Below are 22,937 nucleotides of genomic sequence, written 5' to 3'. Positions count from 1 at the left end.
CACGTATGTTCAACACACAAAGCTCTAGAAAAGACAAAAAACTAATCAACAATAACAGGTCTGTAGCTGCCTGGGCCTGGGTGTAGGGACCAGCTGCAAAGGGGCACAAGGGAACTTATTAGGGTGTTTGAAGTAGTTTATTTATTTTTTATTCTTTATGTTGTCTTTCGGGACCGAACCCGCAGCCTATGGAAGTTCCCAGGCTAAGGGTCGAATTGGAGCTACACTCGCCAGCCGACACCACAGCTCATTTCAACGCCAGATCCAAGCCGCATCTGTGACCTGCACCACAGCTCACGGAAACGCCAGATCCTTAACCCACTGAGTGAGGCCAGGGATCGAACCCGAGTCCTCATGGATGCTAGTCGGGTTTGTTAACCGCTGAGCCATATTGGGAACTCTTGAAATAGTCTATATGTTGATAACAGTCAGAGTACGTATTTGTTGGCATTTAAAATGAGTACACTTTATCATATATAAATTATTTTCAATAAAGTTGATATTAATAGTTTATATATATAGACATAAACACACACTTACACACTTATAGAGAGAGACTCTCAAATACTTAGCTCGAGATTCCAATTCTCATTTGCTCATTTCTTTCATAACTCAACAAATATGTATTGAGTGCCTACTATAGGCCAGTCTCTGGCCTATAAGGATGGCATAAGGATCCAATGGAGACAGAGATGGTTCCTGAAGTCATGGATACGGCGGTCTAGTCTGGGGGACAGACATTAAACAAATCACCAAACCAATAATGGCATCATTACAACTGTAATAAATGCTGCCGTCGAAAGTTACATGGGTTTATGAGCTCGTGTAGTGGAAGCTGACCTAGTCAAGTTTCAGGCAAGGGAGGCCTGGGTTAGCTGAGATTTGAAAAATGAGGAGGAGTTCATTTGGGGATGTTCTCTACAAAGATGGAAAGGCCCATGCAAGGGGCCTGTGACTAAGAATATGACCTCTTCAAGGACTGGAAAGCAGGCGAACATGCCTGGAGCAAAGAGAAGGAGAGAGAGGGCTGAGCAAGTTGTTCTGGCGACTGAGTGCCTTCAGTGCTCAGGATTTTATTTTATTTTATTGGCTGAGCCCACAGCTTCCATTTGTGGCTGGGCTTCCATCTGTGGAAGTTCACAGATGCACCAAATCGAACCTGCACCACGGCAGCGATAACATCAGATCCTTAACCGCTAGGCCACCGGGGAATCCTCAGAATCTTGGTAATTATCAGAGCAACGCAGAGTCGCTAAACCACAGATAATGGGAGTTAGCAAGATCAGCTTTGGGTTTCAAGACCATCTCTCCGGCCACACTGTGAATAATGGTGTGAAAGAGAGAAGCAGCATGTGGCACAGTGATCAGATAAGAGGCATTATCTTATGGAGGTGGAAGTGCTGGAGACAGGTGACAGGCTCTGGTATCAGGTGGCGTTGGTGCAGAAGGGTAGAAGTGGATAGGGCCAAGAGCCGAAGTCCACCATGGAGAGGCGCCACGAGGAATGGCTGGGGAGAGGGGCAACACCAAAAATGGATCAGGTTTGGTAGGAAGACCATGAGTTCAATTTCAACATGTGGAGTTTGAGGCTCCTGGTCCATCAAGCTCCTTCAGACTTTCTCTTCGCTGAAATGGCTTCCCTTTCCGAGTTTCAGATGGGAAACTCCGGTTCATCCACGGAAGGCCAGCTCAGGTGTTACTGTTCCCCTTCTTCCCCCTCGGGCAGTGGTCTTCATTTCTTTTCCTACGTCATGTCTGCATTCAGGGAACTGTAATACTCTCTTTACAAGCTTGTGTTCTCTTCTAAGCTGTTAGCTCCCTGGAGGCAGGGCTGCGAATTCATTTTAGCACCCCGAGAACCAGTATATTACCACCCTCTAATAGTTGCTCTATTTACAAGTAGAAATATGTGAGAGGCGAGCTACTGCAGGCATTTGGTGAGCAGGTGAGCAGTGAGAGAAGAGATTTTGCCCTTTACCAGGCCGCTGTATCACTTAGGAATACATTTGTCCACAAGGAACAGAACACCCAGCCTTAGTGGCTTAAACAAGCAGGGGATATTTTTCTTACATATCAAAAAAAAGTTCAGGGGTGGGACGTTGCTGGCTTGGGTTCGAATGCCCAGCAGTACCGCACCGACTCTATTTTCCACTCTGTCATCCTGATTATACCGGCTTCTAAGCCTCATGTTCAGTGTCTCTGAGTTGTTAACTGGTTGTAGCATTACTAGTCACCTCCTTTGTGTTCAAGGCATAAAGAAATAGGATTGTAATGTATACATGTAAGGATAACTTGATCCCCTTGCGGTACAGTGGGAAAATAAAAATAAATAAATAAATAAAGCAGCAGGTATTTGAAAAAAAAAAAGAAGAAACAGGAAATGGAGGGTCAGAGTCAGCAAAGATTTCTCAGAACGTGTCCCCCCCGCCCCAACTCCCTCTTTCAACTTATAGGTCAGAACTGGGTCAATGACTTCCTTAGCTGCAAGAAAGACTGGGAAATCAGGAATGGGGCTGTCAGGGTCGTCTTGGACTAATCATAGTACTCAGTTCTGTTGATGGGGAAGAGAGGGAGAATGGTCTGGCTATTGGGAAGGTGACTCATAGTGTCTGCAACTACACAAATACTGGCATATCTAGTTTCATCGCACTTCAAAGAGATCGTGTTTTTTACAAATTGAAGGCTTGTGGTAACCTTGCATTATCACATGATGGTTAGCATTTTTTGGCAATACAATTTTTTAAAAAATTAAGATGTGTACATTTCTTTAGACATCGTGTTATTGCACACTTAATAGAGTACAGTCTAGTGTAAATATGACTTTTATATGCACTGGGAAACAAAAAAATTCATGTGACTCACTTTATCGCAAGGTGCGCTTGATTGCAGTGGGCCGGGACAGAACCCGCCATGTCTCCGAGGTTTGCTGTATCATCCGCCCGGAGTAGCCAGCGCCGTCCTGTAGTTCCATACATCTTGGTGGAACCAGGTGGGAATGAATCCTTCTCTAAGGTCCACAGAAACAAGACAACAATGGCACAGTGACCTCACATGGATAGGAGACATTGGGCCTCTGGAACTTTCAGCCCCAAATGTCCCCGCTTTCCAAATGTATCCCCTACTCACCATTAACCCATCCCTTCCAACCAGTAAGCATTTTTTTCCAACTAATTATTTAATCCAAGCCAGCACATACCTATCCCTTAAAAGCCTTTTCATTCAACTAGTGCCTGTTTGGGCCACTCAGCAGAAGACCTGTGGGGACTCTCTGGATTCACAGAAATGTCTTCTCTGTTATTTTACCTTCTCTTCCTGTTGTATCAGAATGCTAGTCATTATGTGTTTAATGAGAATAAGCGTTGGGGATCCCACAGGAAATTCTCTGGTCATGTGTCTGATTTTTTTTTTTTTCTTTTAGTGATCTCCTCTGCCAAATGGTTTATGCATTTTAGGTTGAGCAGTTTTTCAGACTGCCCACCCATTTGTTACAGTTCTGAGGAAAGGTAGGAGGTGCACAGGACTAACAGGTGGGAAGCAAGTGCCACACTGGCTTCCACTGGCTCCACCTGCTTCACCTACATCAAACAGAAACCCACATTCTTGACAACACAGGAGTGAAGGCGTCAGAGTGCATTATTTACCCCTGCTGTAAATAGAAGCCTACACATTGTCAGGCTGTAAACACTAGTAATTAAGAAACCAGCCAAGGACTGCTTGGGGAACATTGACAGCAGCTGCTACAGAATCTGAACCTAGAGACAGGTTGCCATCCATTACCTGCTCCCTCACCTGTATTCTCATGCACCTCATCCAAGCCTTGGCACAGCGCTGAGCACAGGTCCCTTCTCCACTCCAGACTAGCCGCTCCTTTAGCGTTAGAGGCACTGCCTCCTCCAGCAGCACAGCCTAAAGGCCCTGCAGAATGCCTGGCTCATAGATGCTCAGCCACATTGCAGCGAACGGTCCAAAGTATTCTCTTAGCTCTTCCACGGGCAGGAATGCCCAAGACATGGGCGATTCGGAATCCTCACCAACCCATCCTTTGCCTGGAGGAATACATCCAGCCAGACTCAGACTTTCTGCATCTTCCAAGGGGGTCTGAACATGACGTGTGACAGGGATTTACTGGCCGTACCAAGTTCTTTGGCCTCTTCAAACATTTCAGTTCTCAAACGCAGTCCTCTCCCCCTCCCCTTCAGCTCCACCTGGAACAATCTAGCGCTCCAGGTCCCTGCAACCGGAGAAGTCAGGCTCTTCCTTCAGTTCTCTCAGCCCTCAGCTCCTCGAGAAGCCTTCCCTGACCTCCCCAAGTCTGGGTCGGGGTCCCCTCTATGACCCCTCCCTCTTGCTTCTGCAGCCTCCCTTAGTCGTTTCCCTTTCTAGACCACGAACTCTGCGAGGGCAAGAGGCCATCTCCTTCTCTCTTTTGTCCCTACCGCTTATGACGTCGCCAGGAGCACTGGGGGGTTCAAAATACTTTGGAAGAAATTGATAAAGGAGTGCAACGTCCCCCCCGTGGCGGCGCTGGGCCGCGTGCGGCTCGCACCACAGCCCCTCCCGTCTGGGGAACTCCGGCCTCGGGCCCCCGTCTCTCCTCAGCTTCGACTTGGGACTCCGTCCCGCAGAGGCGCACCCGGCGCCTGGGACCCGCCTCCCGGGTTCCAGAGCGACCCCGCCCGCCCAGGCCGCGCGGGGCGGCGGCGGCGGCGGCGGCGGCTCCCGGGCAGGAGCCGGCGGAGCAGGTGGGGGCGCCGGCCCCGCCTCCGCGTCCCGGCAGCCCCAGAGCTGACGGCCGGGAGTGAGCGGCGCGCCCCGGGCGCAGCACCCCGCGCAGCGCGGCCGCAGCGGCGCCGCCAGGAGCACCCGCGCGGCGGGACGGAGCCCGGAGGCTGGCAACGGCGGCGACGAGGACGTCGGCCGGAGCTCGAGCGCAGTCCTGTCCCCGGCACGGCCAGCGGCAAGTAGCGGCTCCGCGCGCGCGCGCGGGCCCGGGTCGGTGCCTGAGGGAGGGGGAACGGGCTGCGGCCGCGGGCCCGTCCCGGGGCGGAGTGAATCCCCGACGCGGGCAGGCGTGGTGCGCGCGCGCCGGCGGCCGGCGGCCCCTCGCCCGCTCCCGGCGCTGCGCTGCCCTAGAGCCCGCCGCGCCGCGCCTCCCGGCCCGCCTGTAACGGGACCGCGGAGGGAACGAGGTCGCCGCGGGGTTGCCGGGTGACTTCCCCCGACTCGACTCTCCGGGCAGCGGCCCCCTGCGCCAAGGCCGCTCGGGTCGGGTCTTCACCGCGCTCTCCCTTCCCCGCTTCGCCCCCGGAACAAAAGGCCGGGGTCTCCCCGAGGCGGGGGCTGCCGCGGGAAGAGCGGGGGCGGAGTAAAGAGCTGCTTGGAAAACTGCCACACTGAGGGTGGCTGGGGGGCTGCAGAAGCCCCCGAGGAGGAAGCCAGTCCCAGAGATGTGAAGTGACTTGCCCAAGGTCACACAGCTCCTAGGGACTGAACGGGGGCCAGAGCGCAGGTCTCGGGACTCGCTTCCCAGTGCTCATCTAAGGTCAGTCGTGTGTGTTCAGCGATTTAGATCTAGCCGCCAATGGGCTTTCAAGTCCTTTGGAGGAAAACCGGGGAGAAGGTGGCAGAGCCTAATACTCGCTGCCCCCCCCCCCCCTCAAGTACACAGCCGAGGCGAGGCGGGTCGGGGATGGGGAGGCAGGATTCGGGGGAAAGGGCACTTCGGATCTCCACGTGGGGGCCGGTGGCCGGGAGCTCAGCCCTGTCCCCGTGGGCAGGCAGGCAGGCACTGGCTCCCAGGAACAGTGCCTTCTGAGCGGGGCCTGCCAGCCGCGTGGGTGTGCCAGGAGCGGGGGCGGCGTGGGGACCCCCTGCGCGCTGCTCTGTGGAAAGCAGTGCTGCAGAGAGATGGGGGCGGAGGTGGTGGGTGGGAGTAGGTGCTCTTCGGGTGCCCTGGGACCACCTGCAGCACCTCTAACACTATTTGGAAGCAAAGTTACTCTGTAGCAGAAAGTTGGGCTACCTCTGCGCCTCTCTGAGCTTTAGGTCATTTGGCTGCAACACGAGGGCCTTTGTGCATGACCTGTGTGATTTAGAAAGTTCCTGCTCCTCTCCTCCTTTCCAGAATCTTTTCTCTCTTTAGAGGGAGGATTCCAAGTACATGTCTTGTGATCGGCAATAGTAACTATCGCTGGGACTCCAATTTTCCTTGAAAAAAACTTTTTTTTTTTTTTTTTAAATTTTACGCAAAGCTCTTCATGGGGAGGAAGGTTAGAAGAGGGGTTGCCTTTGGGCCTTATAATGACCTGGACAGGTGATTTCGAGGTGCTGGAAAATGCTCCCCACCTCGACCCAAGTATTGGTAACACAAGCATACTCGTACACATGTTTATGGAGTTCTTTTCTTGAGATGTGCAGACTTATGTTTTTACCTCAAAAATGTAAATAAAAATGTAATGCTAAAAATCCACTCACTGTGGTGGCACACAGATGAGTACAGTTTTCCAGCCAATGCCTTTTAGAGACACATTTAAAAGCCACAGAAACCAAAATCAGAAAAACAAACAAATAAATAAGTAATAAAAGGGAACAAGGAGCGTGGAAGGTGTAGCAGTTAACAGGAAATGAAATACGCACTGCGGAGAGTCTTACTGAGTGCCTTTACATGCCATCACATGATTGGCAATTCTTTAAGGAGAATGTTGTTGTGCCTTTTTTACAGATGAGAAAATGAAAGGTCACAGAGGTTAAATGCCATCCTCAGGGGAAGGGAGTTAAGAACCTGGGTACAACGACTTCAGATTCTATATAAGCAACCATAAACAGGCAGTTTTCAGCTACTTGAATCAGGGCAGAGCCATCAGGGTGGCAGAGACTTGAAGGCTGGCTTCCTGCTATGCCCCTTTTGGTTCCTTTCCAGGAGTCTCTGTTGTTTTCTCTTGTAATAGTGAGTCTGAGATGGTGTCACAGACTGAAGTTAGCCAGCAGCAGAAGGGATGGAGGAAGTGTGTGTGTGTGTGTGTGTGTGTGTGTGTGTGTGTGTGTGTGTGTGTCTAAGAACATACAGTTTTAGGAACAGGAGAAAGCCAGCTGGCCCAGCCCGGCAACACTGTTTTTAGATTTATTGTTCAGAAATCATATAGTACAGGTTGTGATTTGGCAGTCACTCAACCACACACAAAGAAATAATACAACCTAGAGAAGATCTGAGAAACCTGAATATAATTTACTGTAGAGGAGATAATGTAGCATTCTCACTAGGGAGGAATAGTCAACTTTCCTACATTCTAGAATTTCTAAATATATGTTCATTAACGCTTAAGTTAAAAAAAAAACCTACAGAAATAACTTGGCAGAAAGAAATTTGTTTTCCAGCAAACGCGTTATAAATATACATACATTTGGTGCAGAACTATTTGAAACTTTAGGATACAGGGAATGCTTTATCTAGAGAGAAATCTTGAGAAACATGTCCTCAAGTGTGTTCTTCTAGTGATTTTATACTTCTGCCTGCAATTCAGAACCTAGAGGAGTAGACACGTGTTTCTTTCACCAGCCAGTATCACATTGCAGAGTTGAATGTCTTATTCTTGGAATTAGAAAGTTTTGGTTTGAAGAAGCTGGATTAAGTGGGGCAGCGAAAGAGGTATCTGGATGAATCTGCTCAGCTGAGTGCCATCAAGCGTGATTATGCATCACGAAGTTATCTTTAGGCAAGTTTTGCCATGTCACAGTTAGTGTTCCTGCCATCTGGCTGCTGGAATATTTAGAAAGGAATCGTAACGTTTGACTGACTCCGATGAGAGCATAACAAAACAGACTTTGAGAGGGAACTATTAAATATGAGTTAGGGTTGGTGAGAAAGTGATTAATTACTTCTCATTTAGCCACAGCACAAAACTGAAGAGACAGAGGGTTCCTAGCTCATGCCCAGCAGGTGCAGCACACATGTTTTCTCCCTGACTTCAGCCGAGAGCTCACTTGAAACTTCCCCTTAGCCATTCTAGTTGGGTCTTTCTTTAGATCTGCCCAAGCAGGAACCCGACCTGTTTTGTAGCAGGGGACTCATGAAGTGAACTGCTGTGTCGAAGTGCCAACACGACAAAATGAAGCAGAGACATTGTGGTAAAAATGCCAGGTGAGCACTGTGTGGGCCAGACACGGTGAAAGACTTTCAAGTGCCTCTCAAAGGAATATTCTTCCTGTGTGGGTGAGGTATTCCAGTGAGACACTGAATTTGAGACAGTGGCATCCAGAAAGGAAGTAACAGACCTGTCTTTGAACTGTAAGCCTGTCAGCTCCTGGGAGCAGGAAGGAAGAGGCAGTAGTGAGCCTCAGTTCTTGAGCCTCTGAGGACTCGTGTCCATGTGAGTTCGGGTGTGTGTCGGAGCAAGGTGCCCAGCCTGCCAGCCACTGTGACATAGAGCTAAAGGCTACTTCATACTGAATGCTTAGTTGTGCCCGGCTAGGCTAAGAACTATCTACTTATGAAATCAACACAATACCCCCGTAAGGGAGCTGATTCTTCTTACTCCCATTATCAGATGGACACAGAGGCCAAGAGCTAAACCGCTCCCAGGGGGATCAAGCCATGCCCTGCTCTGGTCTTCTCTCAGCCCACTCATAAGCCCAAGGTGCCCTTTACCTCTCTGACTCTCCCTTACTGCACCTGAGCTCCTGGAGAGCTGGTCCTGTGCCTGCTTCATCTCTGTTCACAGCACCTGTACCATGATGAGCACTGAATGAACGAGTGAATGAATGAATACCTTCATGGTCTAAGGTCAAACGCTAATTTGGATTAACTGTCCCATTAGACTTGTACTGTCTTATTTGTCTTCGTTAATTTGGATCATCAGGTTTGATTGTATGGACAAGATATGCAATAGATAATAACTTCTTTAAAGCTGAATGCTAAGCTCCGGCTATAAGATCTGAAGGCCTCTGCTTCTTTTAGAATTTAAATATTATTTTTTCTCCTTTCATAAAACGTTTGTGATTCAGAATACCTAGGTTTGAATCTTGCATTCCTCACTTATTTGTTGCATGACCTTGGACAAATTACTTCACTTTTTTGTGACTCAGAGAAAACCGAGGCGCTGAGAAAATGGCTCAGCTGTAAAATGGGCATAGTAACAGTACTACTTGTATTTATAGTAAATACCTTAAAGTAAGTACAGTGCCTGGGACAGTGCCTGGTTCGTAGCAATGTTCAATAAATTAGCCATTATTTTTCATTATTATTATCTGATGCTTTAAAAACTTGTTTGCCTGTAAATGTTCCTGGTTCCATAAAGCATTCGAGGAGTTTACAAAAGTAAACAACGTAAAATTAACAGATAATGAAACTGGGGTAAAGAGAACATACAGATGAGAAAGCAAAATAAAATCAGAAGTAGCCAAGTGAACAAGACTAAATTATAAAGTGCTGGTAATTTCTAGAGGTGCGTTTCCTGTAAGGTTGGGTGTTGTTTCTGGAGATGGGACTAAAAATTTGTTAGAGCTTCCCAGTAGCCAAAATAAAGAGGAAAACATAACTGTTACCTGATTCACAGTGACCACAAGATAAAAAGAGATCAGTTACACTGCTTTTCCTGGTCCTGAAACCTGGGAGAGCTTTCTCCTGGCAGGTCCTCAAAGCAGTCACTGTTGCCATAGAGATCTAAGGCTTCAACATGGTCCCTGCCATGAAGACAATGGAAGTTTTGTGGCAGAAGGTAATAATACCTGTTTCCTAGAATGTTATTGATGCAGTTCCGGAGACGTACTCCCAGAGCACAGCCCAATAAAAGCTCTTCTGTGAAGGGCCAGAACACTGTGGTTTGGGGATGTGCTGTTTCCTTAGCTATGTTTCCTAAGTGCCTGGGAGAGTAGAAAGATTCTTTCTTCCAAAGACTGTAATTCTTGTGAGAGTCAGGTGAATAATCCTGTCTTTAAGAACGTTCTTTCTGGCTGAAGCTATTTCAATGAGCCAGATCAGTTTACTTTATCCAGAAAAAGTCCAAAGGGTGTCATCATGCACATATATTCACTAATTAATGTATTCATGAATTTTCTTAATGCTGGTCATTCCATAGTCTCTCTTTAGCTGCCAGTTTTATCACAAGGGTTGGAAAAAGATCGATCCAGTGCTCTGTACTATGTTTTAAGTACTTTTAATACTTTCAGTACTTCCTGGTTATAAGAATAAATGATGTTTGATTTTTAAACTTTCTTAGTAATTGAAATAATGGTCATATCTTTTTAGTCTCACCATATATCTGTTAGCCCCAATATGATTTTTATTGGTTAGGATTGCATTCAGCAGCCAAAACAAACAAAACAAGAACAAGGCACACATCAGAATCTGGCTTAAACAGATACAATTTTGTCTTGAGGTACTAGACTCTCAAGAAAAGCAGTCCAGGACTGATGCAGGAGCTCAAACAGTGCTATCAGAGAGTCAGCCACATTCTACCTTCCTGTTTCACCATCCTCACCCTTTAGGACATTATCCTAAATCTGGTTGCCTCATGGTCACAAGATGGCTGCTGTATCTCTAGGCTTACATCTTTACTACAGGCCAGAAGAAAAAATAAGTGTAAATACCTAAAGAGTGAGGGTCCTTCTATTAGGGAGGTTTTGCCTTTTTATATAGAAAGTGATGCTGTCTGCAGCTCCTTCTGCCTTCAGCTTATTGGCCAGAATGGTGTCACAGTGCTGGTTGAAAAGATGGAGTCTGAGAAATCAAATATTTTTAGCTGGGTAAATTGCAACTGCTACCCCATCTCTAATTAGAGGCTTTGTTCTGAGGAAGGAAAGGAAATGGTTATTGAGTAAGCAACTAGAAGTATCAGCTACCCGACATAACTTCCATTATTAGCCATGTCCCTGACTTAATTAGAAATTACAGAGGGTGACTTGGTAATTTAATTTTCTAGCTTTTTTTTTTTTTTTTTTTTGGTGCAATTTGCATGAGAGAACAAACACACCCAACTGCCTTGTGTAGATTCCTGAATTACTATCACCAGCCCTGCTTACTTCTTTCCTAAATTTCAGGTTTAAATTTCAGTTTACCACAGGGACCTCATATACTTCATAATTAAATGGACTTCTCCCCACCCATTCACTACCTCCAGCCCCCACACACTTTCTCTTGCCTTCCTTCATTAATACTAGATTGTCTTGGCAAGAAGCTTTGGGGTTCTCTTAGGCTCTCCCCATCCCAGACATCCAAATTATTGTCCCCCTTGGCTCCATCCCACTGCTGTTAGACTAATTCATATAAATATCCATCTTTGCTCAGGTCGATCCCCACATTGGTCTACCTGTTTGCTGCTGCTTCTCCTGTAATTCATTTTCCACACATGGCCCCGGGCTGCTGTTTTTAAACTCTGGTGTCTGATATCGCTCAGTCTTTAAAAGCTTATTTAACCAAGCTCGAACTCCTCGACAGCCTGGCTCTGTGAGTGCCATGATCATTGGGACTGGTTGCCATACACCCCAAACTTGCCCACACAGCAAAGCTTTTCTCACCCCTTCCCCACTCCCTTCAGTCATGGAAGATCATTGAAAAGGTTTCTTAGGCTTTTCATGGTTCATAGCCATGGAAGCAATTAATTACCTTTTCATTTATGTTTCCAGAACTTTTTCTATTTCTGTTAATATGTGTTGCCCTGGATTCTGTGTTGCCTAATGTTAATCATGCTGAACCAGGTTTTTTTTTAAATACCAGATTTATTAGATGTAATTCACATACCATAAAATTCACTCTTGTATACTATGCAATTCAGTGGGTACTGGAATATTCAGTCACACAGCTATCACCATCATCTAATTCCAGCACATTTTCATCACCCCCAACAGAAACACATTAGCAGTCACTTCCCATCACCCCTCTCCTCGGCCCCGACAACCACTATCTTTTACTTCTATGGATTTACCAATTCTGGAATTTCATATAAATGGAATCATACAGTATGTGGCCTTTTGTGACTGCCTTCTTTCATTTATCATAATGGCTTTTGGGTAAAAGCATTCCTTTTTATTGCTGAATAGTGTTTTATTGCATGGCCATACTGCGTTTTGTTTATCCACTGATAAGTAGTGGGACATTTGAGTTTCTATAATGAGCAATGCTGCTGTAAACATTCATGTATAAGCTTTTGTGGGGCACATATTTTCATTTCTCTTGGAGTGGAATTGCTGAGTCTTACAACAGCTCCATTTAAAATTTCTAGAAAATGGAGTTCCTGTTGTGGTTCCATGGTAACAAACCCAACTAGTATCCATGAGGATGCGGGTTCAATACCTGGCCTTGCTCAGTGGGTTAAGGATCCAGGGTTACCATGAGCTGTACTGTAGGTCACAGACGTGGCTTGAATCCCTCGTTGCCGTGGCTGTGGTGTAGGCTGGCAGCTGCAGCTCTGATGGCACCCTGAGCCTAGGAACTTCCATACGCTGCAAGTGGGGCCCTAAAAGAAAGACCAAAAAACAAAACAAACAAAAAACAAAGTCGCCTGCAGCAATTCTAAGTCTTAGGAGGAAAAAGACAAAACAAATTTTTTTTCCTAGGAACTTACAGACTCTTCCAAAGTGGCTGTGCCATCTTACAGTCCCAATAGCAGAGTATGAGGGTTCTGCAGTTTTCAGTGTCTGCTTGGGTGTTGTTTTCCTTTTTTTTATTTTCGGTTTTAAATATCATTTTCTTTTAGCTGTGTTTCTTATAAAGGAGATGTGGTTAAGTTTTTGAAGCAATTGAATGCCTCTGTCTTTTAGTAAGGGAAGCTAATAATCTGCTTATGGTTATTGCGATTGCTGATATATTGGAACTTGTTTTGTGCCTTTTATATGCCACATATTTTATTGTTATCTCTTTTTTTCTTTTTCCTGCCAAAGTGGCTAGCACATAGTAACTTTCAGTATGTAAGTGTTATAAGCTATCAATTGTATGTATACATGTACCATGAATCTATAGATTTACTTATTCATCAAATATTTATTGAGTACCTGTTGTCATGTTTATAGTTTCACTCAGTGGCTAGCATAGTGCCTAACATACAGAAGGAGCTCAGCACATATTTTCTGCATTGCACACCTGTGCAGGGACTGAGGTGCTTATGAGAAGCTGGGGGGAGCAGCGGAGCAGGCTTGGGAGCCGCTCACTTGGGTTGGATGTGGTTTTGACACATCCCAGCTGTTCGATCTGGCTATTACTTTACATCTCTGAGCCTTTGTTTCCTCATCTGTGAAATTGGGATAATAATATCTGTCCTGCAGAGTTATTGGGGTGGGGGGGAATGAAAGGTAGTTACATAAATAACAATCAGAATTACTAATATAAGGAATCCACTTAGTACACGTGAACAGTTCTTTTTGTTAGTGAATTGTTTAACAAAGAGCTCTCCCGACCACATATGTCAGTATGAAATCATTAACCACGTCTGCCCAGGGAATGAATTTATAGTAAAAAATGACGCAGACCCTATGCTAAGTGTCTGACATAAGTAATCACAGCTCTATTAGAGCAGGAGACATTTCTTCTCCTCATATAATAGAACCAAGAAAAAGGACTGAGGCAGCTACAGCACAGGTCACAGCTGAAGCTCACATTTAATCCCTGGCCTGGGATCTTTCATATGTCGTGGGTGTGGCCATAAAAAAGAAGAAATTAAAAAAAAAAAAAAAAGAAAAAGGACCAAAGTTGTAATTGTACTTCCTTTTAATGATACAGAAATAGATTTTTAATCTCCTGTATTTCTTCAAGCCATTGTTTATTTTAACACTCTTCTAAACTTTTGAATGAAACATTTTTGTTCAATCGTATTGCTCTCAGAACCCTCCTACGCCGCTGGTGGGAATGTAAACTGGTAAAACCACTATGGGGAACAGTATGGAGGTTCCTTGCAAAACTACAAATGGAGTTGCCATATGATTCAGCAGGCCCTGGGCATATATCCAGAGGAAACCATAATTTGAAAAGATACATGCACCCCAGTGTTCCTAGCACTCTTTACAATAGTCAAGACATGGACTATCGCATATTTTTAATAATCCTCGTTCTTCTTTTAGCTAATTCAAAGACAGAAAAAAAAAAGAGAGAGAGACAGGAAATCAACATCTTTTTCCTCTTACCCTTGGGAACCACACATGCATCGATGTTTATGGCATTTAGCTGTTATTTAAATGCCTGAGTCAATGACAGTATTAGCAATACCTCTGTTTTTCCTTTCACTAAATACTGTTCAAATATTATAATGAATTCAATGATCTGGGAACAAATTTGCATTTCAATAAGAGTCATAAAAGGAAGCCAATTTTTGAGCTCATTGTAGGTATAACCTAGTAGCTTTCATATTAGGTTGTGGTGCAGAAGGCACATGGACCGTCTATCTTAATCCTCTCTGCAATTTTGCAGATAATTATGGTCTCTGGTCAGGCCTGAGCAGATTCAGCTTCAGGGGCTGTTGTTGGGGCTAGTGTCTCTCAGGTGTGGGGAACCCTCCATGTCACCTGTGTGACAGGTGAGTGGGTACTCTGCTCGGTTTCCCTTCCCGTGGTGTGTCAGTTCCAGCCCCAGATGCAGCATGCCATTTGCATGGACCCAACCTGCTGAAATTAAAGGGTCTACAGAAAAAGAGCCGTCTCAGTAGAAGACACAGCTTCCAACTGTATGGGGCAGAGTGTTCCCTCATCCTGGTTATTCTAGAACAGGGCTTTTTAAACTTTAGCAGGCAAAAATCACTTACTGGCAAGATACTCCCCAAAATTCTGATTCCATAGATCTGGGGTGGAAACTGTGTCTTCTTACAGGCGTCCACATTCTAGAGCTCCTGAGGTGTGGTTCCCAGAGCAGCAGCACTGGCCTCGTCTAGAAGCTTGTTAGAAATGCAGAATCCCAGGCCCCACCCTAGACCTACTGAATCAGAAGCTACATTTTAACAGGAACCTCCCCCACCCCGCCCCAGGTGATTCATCCTTGGCCTAAAGTTTGGGGGTGATCGCTATTCCCCAAAGCACCAAGGGTTAGGTATCACTAGGAAACTGCTTTGGCCACTTTACCGTGGTGTTTTCGAGAGTCTTTTTCTGTGTGCCTTATATGCCCATGGGCTCTTGGGTTGTGATTTCCTGGCCATGGGGCACCTTTGATTGATAAATGGCTGATCAGCAGAGTGGCAGGACCCTCCTGAATCCAGGAGGTGAGGAATGAATGGATGGCCTCATGAGGTTCACTGGCCTGGGCTCCTTCAGAGGCGAGAAATCTTCACTTCTTCCAGCTTCATAGCCAAAGAAACAAGGGACTCAGTGGGACGGTGTCAAAACATAAAAAATTATGAGTGCCGAGAGAACTTTATTTTCAGATTCCTATTCAACTGTATTTTGAGAATCCACAAGAGATGCTTTTGTGAAATACCAGCAGTAATCCTTCTTGCGTATATTTTTAAAATAGGCACATTTTCTATTTGTGAACAGCTGTAATCTGACAAACTACTCTTGGGGGAAAAAAAGCAATTATGACAAGAGTAACTAGTGTGTAAATTTGTTTACCATGAGTTATTTCTCTCTGAAATAACTCACAAAGCTCAGCTGGTGTATCTATATATTTAACTTTTTAATGTAAAAAGTTAGGCAAGCCTGGGCCCCATCTCTCACCAAATAGGAACAGACAGAGGGATCAGACGGGAAAAGAAGAGGAGCAGAAGGGTAGGAGGCAGAGTTCATCACCTGCACCAAGTGGCATCAGTACTTCTGCCCCCTCCCCCAACTCCCGGCTGCACCCCCGCTGGCTCCCTGTCAAGCAGGTGCACTCCGGCAGCCTGCAGGTCCTGTGTGACCTGTAGACAAGCTCTGTTGGCCCACTGGTTTTTAAAAATGCTTTTTGGTTTGGTTACCCACATTTCAACACTGGACTTCATACCAAAAAAAAAAAATGTGAGAACTTGGTGGCGGGGAGGGGGGTTGGGGGGTTGGAAGACCTGGCCCATACTGCGCTTGCATTCCCACTGAGTATCAGCCTGCCAGAGCTGAGGGGGCCTCCTGCTCTAGACCCAGGCCTTCTCTTCTGTTGGCCCAGGCCCCTCCACACCTTGTCCTTCCAACGTCTCCTCACCTCTGAGTCGATGGTCACAAGGCAGCTCCCTGCCTGCCAGCGATGCCAGGAAAAGGAGTTCCTGGCTTCTGCCTGAGGGAGGCGGACTCAGGAGGAGAGAAACCCCTCAGCCGTAGGAAAAGTGCACCGCTACAAGGCAGGTGTCCATCCCTACCCGAGGAAGGAGACGCTTGCAGAAGAGTGACATGTCCTCTAAGCCCGCCCTGGGGCTGCAGCCTTTTCCTCTTCCCCTCCAAAAGTGCAGAGCCTCCAGGTTGCTTGCATCCTCGTACTTATCTCTTCTAACTAGAACTAACTCTCATAGCACCTTTGAACCTGTTGAAAAATGCAGTAGTGGAGTTCCTGTCGTGGCTCAGTGATCAGCGAACCCGTCTAGCATCCGTGAGGACTCGGGTTCCATCCCTGGCCTCGCTCAGTGGGTTAAGGATCTGGTGTGGCCATGAGCTGTGGTGTAGGTTGAAGACTCGGCTCAGATCCCACGTTGCTGTGGCTGTGGTGTAGGCCAGTGGCTACAGCTCTGATTGGACCCCTAGCCTGGGAACCTCCATAAGCTGTGGGTGCAGCGCTAAGAAGAAAAAAAAACAAAAAAGAAAAATGCAGTAGTTTCTCCCAAATCTGTATTTATTGGCCCCCTTTTCATGGTTGAATTGATGACTTTTTCCTTAGCGCGCCACCCCTCTCTGGGGGCATTTTCCCTACTCCCCCTTTTATTATAGTTACTCATGCCGATGGAGGAGGTGGTGTGACGGTGATAAACACAGCTTCGACTAAGTGTCCGCTTGGTCTGCATCATGCTCTTCATCTACAGTCTTTGTTTTAATTCTGTTAACAAACTAAGAATGAAGCGCGGGAGCTATTTTATAAACAAAAAGACTATGAGACCCACTTAGGTGAAGTAACCTGATCGAGGCCACATGGCTGGGCAAAAGCAGAGGCAGAAGTAGAACCCCGGTCTGACTGTATTCAGAGTCTCCCGTGGAAACTGTCTATTCTCTTTCCCTTGACACCCTCCCTTCTAATGGTGCTTGAGAATCTGGCCTGCATCTCGATGCTGTTTTTCAGAGTCATTTCATGAGCTGGGAGAAAATAAAGAAGCCTTTGAGAATCTGGCTTTTTTTATCCTAAGCAATTTGAATACTATAAAGTAAGATGACATTTTTAAATGTGTCGGGAGAACACAAAGCATCAAAGAGCTCATGGGTACAGCCTGTGACTTCCTGGAGCTCTGCATTCCTCGCTGTCAGATTTTAACAAATACTTCTGTAGATAATTGCTTAATTATTATATCTGTCAAGAAGAAGCCTTCACAGCCATCAAGTACTAAATGTAAAATTATCCTTTCCTCCTAGAGTTTGAAAAATCATTCCTGTAATTTCAGCAAGACAGAAGCCCACTGGCACCTGATCCCTCTCAGATTGATAAGGATAAAACTGCGTGGGGTGGAAGGGTGCTGAGGTTAAGGGGGAGCACATGGAAGAACTGTACTTACATGTATGAGGTCCTTTCCACTTGAGGGTCTCGGAAATACTTTACAGGATGGAAGCAGAGAAGTTATATGATCCATACCAAGTTAGTAAAACAGAGGAGTGAGGTTTTGGATCCGAAAAGCCAGGGCTTTTACGCAGCTCTGGTACTCTTTCTGAAATTTAGCGGAAACGACATAACCTCTCGGAGACAAAATTTGGTTATCTCCCCTATGGAAATGTCAGTGTCTGCCCCAGAGTTGGTGAGAGGATTAAATTAAACAGTGTGTTGCAAGTACCTAATGCAGTGCTGAGTACATATGGGGCTTCAAAAATTATAAGTCAGTCCTCATTATTCATAAATCCCGTGATTTTCTAATCCCCTACTTGCTAAAGTTTATCTGTAACTCCAAGTCCGTACCCAGAAGCCCCTTCACCGTCATTCACACACATGCACAGGTGAGAAAGACTTGGCTCATGTTATGCACATTCTTCCAGCTGAGGTTGAAGCAGGCAGCTCTCTGCCTCCTTGTTCCAGCTCTCATGCTATAAACAAGTGTCCTTTCTGCGTTCAGTTTAGTGCCATGTTTTCAATTTTTTGTGCGGTAATTTCTCTTCAGTGCCCCCAAGTGTCGTGGTGAAGTGCCCCCTAGAGTTCTTGAGCACACGAAGGCTATGGATGTGCTTTATGGAGAAAACACATGTGTTAGATAAGCTTTGTTCAGGCCTGAGTTATAATATTAGTGAATCAACAGTCTATGTTAAACAAGGTATCTTTCATCAGAAACACAAATATAGAAAACAAAGTTATGTATTAATCAGCAGACAAAAATCTTGTGATCAGAGACTCACAGGAGCTCAACCCTGTGTCTCTTACAGAAGCAGTGAATGGTTCAGGTATTTGCTGACCTAGTGTTTATGACAACCATGAAGAATACAGCTGCCATGAATAATGAGAATCAGGTGCATTCTATATTTAGTTCCCACTTTAGGTAGGTTATATATTAGTGGCTATTATGAATTAACTCCAAACTGTCCACGGCTTAACACAGAAGTTTATTTGTCATATATGTAAAGTCTAATCAGGTGTTTGGCAGATGGTCTTAAAAAGGTGAGTTAGGGACCCAAACTCATTACATTTTATGGCTCTGCCCGCACGTAAAACCCTTGCTTCCAGCCAGTGGGTGGAGGAAGAAAGAAATGCTGTGGATGCAAAGTCCTTATGGACCAGCCTAGAGGTAGAGCACATCACTTCTGCCTTCATTCTGCTGGCCAGGGCTTAGTCACGTGGTAACACCCAGCTGCAGAGGAGGCCGGGAAATATAACTATGTGCTGAGGGGGTCCATGAATAATTCTGTCACAGTTCTCCTCAAAATTATTTCCTGTAGTCATTTTTCCTTAGAGAAAAGGCAAATTCCTTCGGAAAGTAACATTGAAGTTTTTAGAGGTCACTCTTCTAATCCCATTGTGGTTCTTCACCAAAGGAGGCAAGCCTGTCTCCTCTCATTTGTTTTAAACGATAAAATCCTTACATAAGGAGACTCCGTATTTTCCCTTGTTCTATTAATACTTCAGCCAACCCTTTATTCCCTGCTGTAAATTTTTGACTGAAATTATTTTTGCTGCTGAATTAAGGATCATGTAGAGATACACACAGTGCGTTCTATGAAGGAAAGTGTTAAAATTCAAATGACTGATCATTTATATTTGTTTCAACTTATTTGTGGACTCACATCCAATTGACTTTAGCATTCAGCCAGTAAAATGCTAGCTTGTCCGTCCCTACATTATTGTATGATTAGATTGTGTAATGAAATGATAGGGATGCTACCCTGGGAGAAATATTTACTATCCTCTGGGATTTCTACCCAATTTTACTATGGTTTTATGCCGTGGATTTTGATGAGTGTTTTTTCCCCAGTATTTCTGTTCTTGTTTTGCTATTAAGTAAAGAGGCAGTGATGTAGTAATTATCAAGCCTCTTTTTTCACAGGTGTGTGGTTTTCTGTAATTGTCAGCTCAAGCAGCTCTTTGGATTGCTCATGAAAACTATCATCGACTCTTCCCCCCTCAGTTGAACTTACATGCATATTTTATATCATTTTAGGGGGTTCTTATCCTTGCCCCAAACAGACTAGTACTATGTGATTCAGCGGTTCCACTCCTGGGTACATGTCCAAATTGAAAACAGGATCTGGAAGAGATATTTGTACACCGGTGGTGTTCATAGTAGCGATATTCACGATACCCAGAAGGTGGAAGCAACCCAAGTGTCTATCGACAGATGAATGGAGAAATAAAATGTGGTGTATACGTACAATTGAATAATAAGGAATGAAATTCTGGTACATGCTACAACATGAATAAGCTTTGAAGACATTATATTAAGAGTAACAAGACGGATACTAAAGGACAAATATCGTATGGTTCCACTTATTTAAGGTACCTATAGTGAGCAAATTCACAGTAAGAGAATTTAGAATAGAGGTTACCAGGGTTTGGATGGAGGAGGAATGGGAAATTATTGTTTAATGGGTACAGAGTTTCTGTTTGGAATGATGAAAAAGTTCTGGGAATGGATGGTGGTGATGACTTACTTGATGCCCCTGAATTGTGTATGTTAAAATAATAAATGTTATGTTATGTACATTTCACCGTAATTCAAAATAATCACATTGAAAAGAGACTGGACGTGAGAGCCTGATAAGCCTGGGTTCCAATCCCAGGTCTGTCACTTACCAGCTGTGTGTGACTTTGGACAAACTAGTTTGCCTCAGAATGTCATTTTCCTTCCCTATATAATGGGGAATAAATGAATGACCCTAGAGTATTGTTGTGGAAATTAACGTGCTTAGCCTGTCACAGAATCGCCACCATATGAAAAGGTAAAGAGAACTAACATATGTTAAGCAAGCAAAACTCAGTGGACTGTGTTAAGAATAAAGTACCATGTTACATAATTGCTTTTGCCTCAAGGAGATAAGAATATTAACATGGAATAATACATATGCGGTAGGTTTTGAGTATCGAAGAAACACAGGCACAGGCCTCGTTCTTGCCTTCCAGTGACTAGAAGGGCAGAACAAACACTAAATTACTCTTGCCTAAGTCTGAGGTTTATTTCTATTTCTGCCTAAATTGTTTTTAGATTCTCATATAGATTTTTCTCATTTTTGTAAACTGTTGGGGTTTTTTTTTCTTTAAAAAAATTTTTTGTTATAGTTGATTTCCAATGTTCTGTCAATTTCTGCTGTAGAGTAAAGTGACCCAGGCATATATACATTCTTTTTTCTCATGTTATCTTCTATCATGTTCTATCACAAGTGATTGGATATAGTTCCCTGTGCTGTACAGCAAGACCTCATTCCTTATCCACTCTAAATGTAATAGTTTGCATCTACTAATTCCCAAATCTCAGTCCATCCCACTCCCTTCTTCCTCCCCCTTGGCAACCACCAATCTGTTCTCCATGTCTGTGAGACCGTTTCTGTTCTGTAGGGTAAGTTCATCTGTGCCGTGTTTTAGATTCCACATATAAGTGATATCATATGGTATTTAGTATAGATTTTAAGTCTTTGCAGTGTGTCTTGATACAGATTTTAAGTCACAAATACATATACAAACATATGCATGCAAACACACTCTGCATAGAAATGCCATGTTTGTCTGGAGATCAGATATCCTGCAATATTATCTGTTTGAAACATAACCGTATTTGCAGAGTCATGCCCGAGAGCCCTTGGTGTAGCAAATACAAGGTGTTTGGTCCTTGCAGAGGAAAAGTGTTGTTCCCCAACCTGAACGATTGTATAGAAACATCAACAGAAGAACAGCAAGAAAAGCAAGAAAGACAGAAGGAAGCAGGAAAGTAGCTAATGCCCTGTAAGCCTGGCTGGGGGCTGGCAACTTGAGTAATGTCGAGCCTGCAACATTCAGAAAAGCTTAAATATCATTCCATTTGCTCTGCTTAGGGGGTTATGTGCAGAGTATTTTAAAATCGCATCCAAAATGATAAAAGTTTAATGCTAAAGAGGTAGAATCTGTTATTTGAAATATTCATTATGGAAGAGATGTTGCTCTTTATATGTTAATATATTCTATTGAGACGTAAATAGCTACATCCTAGCAGTTTTATCACCTAATTCTCTCTCAATTCTGGCTACTTCTTTCCATCTCCAGCAGTTAACACAGTGCCTGCCTCACAGTGGGCACTCATTGTTTACTGAAAGAAAGGATGAATGAATGGACCGGTGAAAGAATGAAACTACCTATAGCACGCATATGTCTGCATGGCATGTATGATCTCTGCATGAATAAGACATCCAAGTCTAAAACTCTTCCTTTTCTCCTTTCCAGAGCAGAAACCATTCTCCTGGGTTTCTGGGACCATTCGTAGGAAAGAGACACCCACGCTGTGACATATGCCAGTGCCACCGCCGCCACCACCTCCTCCTCTGCCTCCGCCTCCCCCACCCCTGGGGGCTCCTCCCCCTCCCCCGCCATCAGCACCCCCGGTAAGACCTGTTTTTTTTCAGTCTGGTTTACTTGGTCATACTTGCGCAGGTTTTTACTGTTTAGAACTAGCCACCACCCAGCTTCCCTGTGGCTGGTGGCATCTTGGGTAGCTGGCTCTGTGTCTCCAGGGTCTAATTCCAAACCAGCCTGGCCAGGTATTTCCCTCCCCGTTCCTTAGCATCGTCTACAGGGGTCTACATAATTTCTCCCCTAATTCCTGCTGTTCCAAACTCCCTGGAGTCTCTCTAATGGGCTCTTGTTTCTCATGGGAAGCCTCAGGTGAGAGGCCAGGATGAAGTGCGCAGCCAAGAAGGTGTGCTCACAGTCAGGTTGCAATGCGTGACCTGGATGGTGATAACAGTAGCTTGAGCTCCAGTGGCCTGGGCCCAAGAGAAGTGTCGCATGAAATGCTGCGATGAAATATAACTCTCTGAATGAAATCTCCTTATCTGCACAAGACTGAATTGAGTCTATTTCAGTTGATGTTGCCAGCTACTCTTAGAGGGCGGTTGTTTTGTTTGAATAGGGCTTCTCAACCCTGGCACCACTGACACTGGGAGCCAGATAATTTTTGTCGTGGAGGGTTGTCCTGTGCATCGTAGGATGCTGAGCAGCATCCCTGGCCTCTACCCACTCGTCAGAAATTATGATTATGGTAATTATGATAGTCTGAAATGTCCCTGGACGATGCCAAATGTCCCCTAGGGAGCAAAAGCTTCCTGATTTCCTTAGTTTTAGAAAAAGAATGTTAGTGCTTAATGCTTGCATTGAACCCTTCTGCTGAGGAAAACCCTGGGGCATGTCTCATACCCTCATTCTGCCCCTTAGAGCCAGGTCTGGCGTGAGCACCACAGCTCCTATTTTCAGTAAAAGA

The 22,937-nt window shown here is 45.1% G+C and overlaps 2 protein-coding genes across 13 annotated transcripts in view; one reads left to right on the top strand and one right to left on the bottom strand.

Annotated features, from left to right (window-relative positions):
* The window catches only part of LOC146395043 (uncharacterized), a 178,992-nt gene extending 170,287 nt beyond the window's left edge, over window positions 1-8,705 (bottom strand). The window contains exons 1-4 of the mRNA XM_085005580.1: window positions 8,645-8,705; window positions 5,642-5,897; window positions 3,790-5,272; window positions 2,863-3,007 (exon numbers count right to left, since the gene is read on the bottom strand). Coding sequence (XP_084861706.1) covers window positions 4,330-5,272; window positions 5,642-5,897; window positions 8,645-8,705 — 1,260 coding nt within the window. The 3' untranslated portion in view covers window positions 2,863-3,007; window positions 3,790-4,329. The remainder of the gene's footprint in view (window positions 1-2,862; window positions 3,008-3,789; window positions 5,273-5,641; window positions 5,898-8,644) is intronic.
* The window catches only part of WIPF3 (WAS/WASL interacting protein family member 3), a 79,937-nt gene continuing 61,775 nt past the window's right edge, over window positions 4,776-22,937 (top strand). For 6 of the 12 annotated variants that reach the window (XR_014834046.1, XM_085005632.1, XM_085005629.1 and 3 more), the window contains exons 1-2: window positions 4,776-4,957; window positions 21,905-22,062. Coding sequence is in view for 9 of the 12 variants with exons in the window: in XM_085005632.1 (XP_084861758.1) it covers window positions 21,970-22,062 (93 nt within the window). In the remaining 3 variants the exon portion in view is untranslated. Of the gene's footprint in view, window positions 4,958-5,041; window positions 5,543-21,904; window positions 22,063-22,937 lie in introns of those variants that run through there. The other 6 variants (XM_085005628.1, XM_085005635.1, XM_021078574.2 and 3 more) reach the window with 4 other exon arrangements.

This window comes from Sus scrofa, chromosome 18 (assembly GCF_054392235.1).
Source record: "Sus scrofa isolate SSC_HxYL_T2T_F1_AM1 chromosome 18, Sscrofa_HxYL_maternal_Yorkshire_Landrace_v2.0, whole genome shotgun sequence".
Lineage (NCBI taxonomy): Eukaryota > Metazoa > Chordata > Mammalia > Artiodactyla > Suidae > Sus > Sus scrofa.
The sequence above is the reverse complement of the archived record's forward strand: the minus strand, read 5'-3'. Positions and strand labels throughout refer to the sequence as shown.